Source organism: Sinocyclocheilus anshuiensis, unplaced genomic scaffold (genome assembly GCF_001515605.1).
Source record: "Sinocyclocheilus anshuiensis isolate Anshui unplaced genomic scaffold, SAMN03320099.WGS_v1.1 scaffold393, whole genome shotgun sequence".
Taxonomy (NCBI): Eukaryota; Metazoa; Chordata; class Actinopteri; order Cypriniformes; family Cyprinidae; genus Sinocyclocheilus; species Sinocyclocheilus anshuiensis.
In genome coordinates this window covers 931,532-938,984 of record NW_015536501.1, presented here as the reverse complement: position 1 = coordinate 938,984, position 7,453 = coordinate 931,532, and the positions used below count along the sequence as shown (strand labels likewise).

General features: G+C 37.5%; 2 protein-coding genes across 3 annotated transcripts in view; both read left to right on the top strand.

The window, feature by feature from the left end:
* LOC107689905 (STAM-binding protein-like A) overlaps nt 1-2,006 on the top strand; it is a 5,742-nt gene extending 3,736 nt beyond the window's left edge. For both annotated transcript variants that reach the window (XM_016488087.1, XM_016488093.1), the window contains exons 7-10: nt 183-320; nt 445-557; nt 649-748; nt 1,682-2,006. In XM_016488087.1, coding sequence (XP_016343573.1) covers nt 183-320; nt 445-557; nt 649-748; nt 1,682-1,738 — 408 coding nt within the window. In that variant the 3' untranslated portion in view covers nt 1,739-2,006. The remainder of the gene's footprint in view (nt 1-182; nt 321-444; nt 558-648; nt 749-1,681) is intronic.
* Nucleotides 2,007-4,196: 2,190 nt separating this feature from the next.
* The window catches only part of ess2 (ess-2 splicing factor homolog), a 12,610-nt gene continuing 9,353 nt past the window's right edge, over nt 4,197-7,453 (top strand). Inside the window, exons 1-7 of the mRNA XM_016487151.1 lie at nt 4,197-4,647; nt 4,991-5,159; nt 5,652-5,741; nt 5,969-6,135; nt 6,235-6,352; nt 6,597-6,727; nt 6,821-6,923. Coding sequence (XP_016342637.1) covers nt 4,522-4,647; nt 4,991-5,159; nt 5,652-5,741; nt 5,969-6,135; nt 6,235-6,352; nt 6,597-6,727; nt 6,821-6,923 — 904 coding nt within the window. The 5' untranslated portion in view covers nt 4,197-4,521. The remainder of the gene's footprint in view (nt 4,648-4,990; nt 5,160-5,651; nt 5,742-5,968; nt 6,136-6,234; nt 6,353-6,596; nt 6,728-6,820; nt 6,924-7,453) is intronic.

Below are 7,453 nucleotides of genomic sequence, written 5' to 3'. Positions count from 1 at the left end.
CATTCCTGCTTTCAAAAAATGAAAGAAAAACCCACAAAATGTTTAATGGAAGTGTATATAAATCTTACTATCTTACTATCTCTTGAATATAATTTGTGCAAACTGCAACCTTAATAACATGTCTGAGGAAATCTGTATTATGATGAGCAAACCACAAAACAGTTTGATGTCTTGGTCCACAGATGAAGAACGCCTTCACAGCGACACACGTGATCGTACCCAAGCAGTGTGGAGGACCAGATTACTGTGACACAGAGAACGAGGAGGAACTTTTCCTAATCCAGGATCAGAATGATCTCATTACACTGGGCTGGATTCATGTATGATGTTTTCTAATATGGTCACATGACTTTAAAAAATATATATATATTTTTTTTTTATACAGTATCACTGTAATTATGTGTCTTGAGAATAATCAATCTCTTTTATTTTTTTATATATAAGACTCACCCGACCCAGACGGCCTTTTTATCCAGTGTGGACCTGCACACACATTGCTCTTATCAAATCATGCTTCCAGAGTCTATAGCCATTGTGTGCTCACCTAAATTTAATGAGTACGTTTTTGGCTATACACCGTGTTAATTAGTTTGAGTGATAGTTAGCACGTTTAATGGAAAAATAACAGTATGATAACTTATGCTCCAGGACTGGCTACTTTCGGCTGACAGACTACGGGATGGACGAGATCTGTTCCTGCAAACAAAGAGGATTCCACCCGCATCCAAGGGAGCCGCCCCTCTTCTCTGTGAGTGATGCCTGATTAGTGATTCGTGAACCCTTTAAGTCCTTAAAATAATAGCTTACGCAAAAAATTAAAATAGGTCATCCGAGATATAGATGAGTTTGTTTCTTTATTGGAACAGATTTGGAGAAATTTATCATTACATTACTTGCTCACCAATGGATCCTCTGCAGTGAATGGGTGCCGTCAGAATGAGAGTCCAAACAGCTGATCAAAACATCACAATAATCCACAAGTAAGCCACACCACTCCAGTCCATCAGTTAACATCCCGTGAAGCAAAACGTTTCTTTGTAAACAAATCCATCATTAGAGTGTTTTAACTTTAAACCGTCGTTTCTGACCAAAATAACCAGAGAACACTTCCTCTAGTGAAAAAGTCCATCTCCTGTTGTTCTTTCGCATCCAAATCCACCAACATATTTGTTTAGAGCTGTTATGGACTGATTTTTGATTGTAAGCTGTGCTTGATCTGTGCATATTTCTCTCCTGATTCAGATAAGACGACTTCACTGGAGAAAGCAATGTTATAGAGGACTTGTATTTTAGCCAGAAACTAATAGTTTTAGTTAAAAACATTGTAATGATGGATTTGTTTCTTACAAACATGCAGTTTTTCATGCCACAAGATGTTAATTGATAGACTGGAGTGGTGTGGATTGCTTGTGGATTATTGTGATGTTTTTATCAGCTGACGGCACCCATTCACTGCAGAGGATCCATTGGTGAGCAAGTGATGTAATGCTAAATTTCTCCAAATCTGTTTTGATGAATAAACAAACTCATCTACATCTTGGACGGCCTGTAGGTGAGTACGTTTTCAGCAAATTTTCATTTTTGGGTGAACTATTCCTTAAACTCCATTTGATTGATCTACTTTGTCCTTCAACATTATGTGCATTATAATGAATGTTTTGCATCTGTGTTTTGTGCTCAGGCTAGTCAACACGTCACCATCACAGACAGAAGTGTGATCGTGATGGATTTGCGGTGATTTCATCGCTTCTGCTTTGAAATACGTGCCTTTGCTCTTGACCTCACAGCGACTTGCCAAGAAGCTCCCAATGGGCAAAGAAGGTCCCTGCTGAACATTGCTACAAAGACACTGGGCCTCTATTATCACATCTTAGCAGTCTATATTTATTAGTTTAATTCTGTAATATCCAAATGTGACCAATAAGAGCTTGGAGTTGAGGTGTGTAGTTTCTAGCACTGGCAGCATCAACTGGATTTGCAAAAATAAAGATAAGTTGTGACCTCAAGAATGTGTAATGGAAAAATAGAAATGCATGGCTTCTGTGAGCTTCCTTTTGTTTAAAACTAGTTCATTCTGTTCGATGTTGCAGAAATTACACACTTCACCTATAAACACCTGTACATATTTCAGTGTTCACTGCAACAAAAAAAAAAAATTCCAGTACAAGTATCTAAACATTTTTTTTTTTTGAGAAACAAAATAAACTAAGTCTCGTTTTCTGAAAAAAAAAGAACAAAATTAAGTGAGTTTATGCTTAAAACCTAAAAAGATATACGCGAATCAAAAGAAAAACAAGATTATTTTTCATACCCAATTGACATACCCAATTCACTTGATTGTGATAAATTTTTCATCTCATGTCTCGATTTAAGAACATTTAGATATTCGTGATGGGAAAACAAGTAAAAAATGCTAAGTAAGAAAATCATTTTTTGCAGTGTTGTCTTTGCCATTCCATATTTTGGCCTTTTTTTTAAAACTGAAGGCTTAATGATATGGTTCAAGTGTAGGATCACATAAGCCATCCACTTAATAGCATACGGCTGTTACATTTTATTTAAATATGCAGTTGTTTAAAGCTCTGCCTCTGGTCATACTGGAAATGTTCAGATCTTTATGTTGATTAAAAGATCCTCGTACGTCATTGCAACCAGTTTCAGACAGACTGGCTTCTGGATTTAGCGTAACACATGACAGTGAAACAGCTGATTCTTTACGTCTGACTATGATATGATACAAAATAGCTACTTTAATATGTACCAGACTGTGATCATGAAGGCAGATGATTATAGGGAGCAAAGACATATTAATTTTCATGTTCTTTCAACCAAACTATTCTCTGTTGCTTTCCGTAACATTTAAAGTGTTGTTAGTCTTACTCTTAATGCATATTTTGTATATAATTTTCTGTAGTCATTAAGGTTCATTTTTGGGGACTCTGAAGCTTTGCATTTTTTATTAATACATAATTAAAAGCAAACATATCTTCACTTGACTATGATCTGCTAAGGCAAGACACTACAGGGAAAACCATTGTTTTGCTCAATTTTGGCCTATTTTTTTTTCCATAACATGTTTTCTTTCAGAGTAGTGCAAAGAAAATATCCAAAATACACATTTAAGGCTTTATTGTTTTCTGTTATGTACGTTTATGCAAATATATGCGTATTTAATTAGATAATGTTTGATTTGCATATTTAGACATGACATTTCAGAAATTGTCTACTGTAATTAAACAACTAGGGAAGTATGGTGATATCTATTAGTTTAAATGTGTACCTTACTCACCTGTGGTGTCTTGTCTACCATATATTAAAGGCTTTGACACCTAGCATTCCTTTTTTTGCACTTATGGACTGAAATAAACAATATGTTTATCGCTTACCATGTTCACTGAGGTAATGTGCTATTTAAGTGTTTATGTGTACTAGAAATGTTAAGCTGCTTCATTCACAACGAAACACAGCGTCACACACGAAGCGGAGTCCAGCCCGGAGTCGTCATATGTGGTTGCCGCAAGCCTCCTTCGTCGAATCAGAGTGAGCGGCGGTGGCCTAGAGTGAGGAGAGGCCGGGGGGCTAGAGTGAGCAGAGGCGGCGGGCTTGAGAACGGCGCGGCCAGCAGATTCGACGGAAGGAGCGTCCGGAGGGCTTGCGGCAACCACATGTGATGACCCCGGGACTACGCTTCGTCCACGGTGAAAGCCGATCCGGCGATCCACAGCACTAAGTTGATGTATTCCCTCAGCGACCAGCACGGATCAGTTCCAGGCATGACGAAGCGGATATCGTCCTCTTTTGGAAGACCAAACAAAGTAGTTTCGCTTTCACAACGAAACACACAGCGCCTTCACGACATGGCGGCGGCAACAATACTACAGCGAGAATAAGTTACGCCTTCTTTCTTTGCTTGAAAATTTGGGCGGTGTTATGCAAATCTTCCCAGATAGTGACGTAGACATGTGGGGGCGTGTTAGAACGAGCCGTTTTAGGTAGGTGTGGTTGACTCTTAACTTTTATAAAGAATATCTCTTTGGATTTGAGACTTTAGTCTTTGCAACTTTACAGATCTTCTTTATGCACAAAGAGCTTGTAACACTCCAAAGAGAAAGGAAACATTGAAATCGCATCATATGACTCCTTTAAAGTTCATGTACAGTATAAATAAGGGGCAAAAACAAACGCGGTCGCTATTCAATAGGTAGCGATGGAGAGTCGCTCTGCTTCATTGTTTTGCGCCGGAAATGATGCGCAGAAGAAGACGCTCTTCCTGCGTGAGATCAGCTACTGTTATTAACTTACATGGATTTTCGGTCATTTTTTTATCAAGTGGTGGTTAAAATTAACATTTATCGCGAACTATCGTTCAAATAGGCAACAAATACGTTTTAAACACGTCTTAATAGCATTTCGTTAGAGAAAAAAAAGAGTACTTAGCGTACAGGCTAACGTAAACAACGTCTTGCGCAATTGGACTTTAAATTACTGTAAAAGAACAGTTTCTCCTGTTAAAATAGAAATATGACAGACTCCAAAGAGAAAGCTTTGAGTGTGAAGTCTGATGTTACTACAGTCGCTGTCAGGAATGATGTGGTAGAGACTAAGAAACCGAAGAGGAAGATTCTTGATGAAGATGAATATATAGAGGTAAGACAGTCATATATACTGTTTACAACGGGATTTTCTGAAATAATTCATTGTATTATACTTAATACATTCAATAATTTATTGTGTTATACCGTTTTAATGCGCATGTGTTTTGAAATGTGTTCCTTGAATACACTTGGTTTGGCTTTGGTTTTTATTATTATTAAATAACGACGGTGACCTTCAACACCAGTGTTTACACAAAATACCAAACCTTAGTCCGTTTTTCAGCATGCAGTGTATTATACAGGAACAGCTGATTGAGTATCATGTGTCACCTGTAAACAACATGCTTGTATCTGCTTAAATTCTTCTGACACACATACCACAATTTCTTCCAAAGGGTTTGGAGAAGATCATCCAGAGGGACTTTTTCCCAGATGTCTCCAAACTTCAAGCGCAGAATGATTATCTGGAGGCGGAGGAAAACGGAGATATGGAGCGGATGAGGGAGATCGCCATCAAATACGGGTCTTTGATGGCTAAATACACCCCACGAACCTATGTGCCCTGTGAGTGACGTTTCTTACGGTTTGTGATTAATAAAGGAGTAGCTCACCCGAAAATGAAAATTTACTAAAAATTTACAATGGGCCCTCTTCAGTGAATGGGTGCCGTCAGAATTAGAGTCCAAACAGCTGAAAAAAAACTCACAATAATCCACAAGTAATCCACATGACTCCAGTCCATCAATTAACATCTTGTGAAGCAAAAAACTAAATGTTTGTAAGAAAGCTTTAAAGTTAAACTGCCTTTATAATGGATTTGTTACGAACACAGCTTTTCGCTTCATAAGACATTAATTGATAGAATGGAGTTGTTAATTATTTTTGGATTATTGTGATGTTTTTAATCGATGTTTGCATTCTGACGGCACCCATTCACTGCAGAGGATCCATTGGTGAGCAAGTGATGTAATGCTTAATTTCTCCAAATCTGTTTTGATGAAGCAACAAACTCATTCACATCTTGAATGTTTTTTAAATAATTTTGTTCCCATTTAGACACGACTCCCTCAACATTTGAGACCCCAGATGGTCGAAGTGCATCTCCATCGTGTTCGCAGAGCAAACACAGAGCAGCGAAAGAGGATGGTAAGTGACTGCTGCTAAAACTAATACATATCATCTTTTACGCATTTTATTAATTAAAGTACATTGTGAAAGCTGTTTTGTATTATTGTATTTTTTAAATTTTAAATATGCAAACAAGGCACTACCTAATTACATAAGCACAAAATCTGCAGTTTTTACAGAGGGGATTTTGGGTCTTTTTGGAATTTTAAAGATATATGCTACATGTGGTCTGTGTTATGTTTCAGGAAAAGATGCTGAAAAAACAGAAAAGGATCTTCCGTCTCTGGACCGTTTTCTTGCTAAAAACACGAGTGAAGACAACGCATCCTTTGAGCAGATAATGGAGCTCGCAGAGGACAAGGACAAGCTGAGGCATGCGTGGCTCTATGAGGCAGAAAATGAATTCAAAGAGGTACAACACAACAATAGCTACTACATAGCTTTTGTATAGTTTTGTATTGGTGGGTCTTGTTTTGAGTTCTGACAATGTTTATTGTTCTATCGTTTAAAGAGGCACGAGCAGAACCTCGCTCTACCGTCCACAGAGAAACAGGCGCTTGAGTGCACCAAGGCAGGAGTGGAAACATGGCAGTACAAGGCCAAAAATGCACTCATGTACTACCCTGAAGGTAAAGTTTCCCATTGAGGATCTGCATCAGTATATTATTACATAATACTTTCTGAGGCATGTACATGAACTGTTAATAACTTGATTATGAGTAGGGAAGGGTGATATTTTTCATTTGCCGGTGATAGAAAATTAACAGCATGCAAGCAACATCATAAATATTGCAGTAATTTTGGTGTCATTTCAATATGTATATGGCCAAGGAGCCATACGGTAAATTGCATGTTTGTTTTGTTCCCCAAAAGGTGAAAAAGATGACACACTGTTCAAGAAGCCACGGGAGGTCCTGTACAAGAACACTCGGTTTGATGTTGACCCCTTCTGTAAAGCCCTGAACAAATCGCAAATCCAGCAAGCTGCTGCGCTCCATGCACAGGTACCATCTTATTGGTCAGCATCCGATCATAAACCACTTTCATGAATAATGACTAAACAAATAGCATATTTCTCTGCTCTGCCTTCCGTCTAGTTTAAACAAGGTAAGGTTGGTCCAGACGGCAAAGAGCTCCTGCCTCACGAATCCCCCAAAGTGAATGGTTACGGATTTGAAGGAGAAGCTTCCCCTGCTCCTGGTGAGTGCCACTAATTTTGTTGTTTAATTTAAGTTTTAGTTTAATATAGAAATCCATGCCTATTACTATGGTTATTAGGGCTGGGTTTTGACACAAATTTCACGATTCGATTCGTTTCCCATTCATAAGCTTGCGATTCGATTCGATTCAATATCGATTATTTTGGCTACATATCAGGTACAGTACATGGCAAATTTTCTCAAGGAAAACAATCTCTCAACTAATGCTGTAAAATATACATGAGAGTCAGTTGGTACTACATTACTATAATATTGAAGGTTAAAACTGACTGATTTGTAGACCAATATAAAATTGCTAAAATTACACTTAATGAAGTTTTTAAAATAATAAAGTTACAATTACATAATATTTCTACTTTCTATTCGTTTTTTTTATATATAAACATTTAAATGTGGCTGTCAAAAACTTGATGGATTTATTAAACATAAATTAAAACATTGAAGAACAGTAAAAATTATAATGAATATGTTATATGGTGCATATATTTAGCAAAATGCCCCTCTCTACAG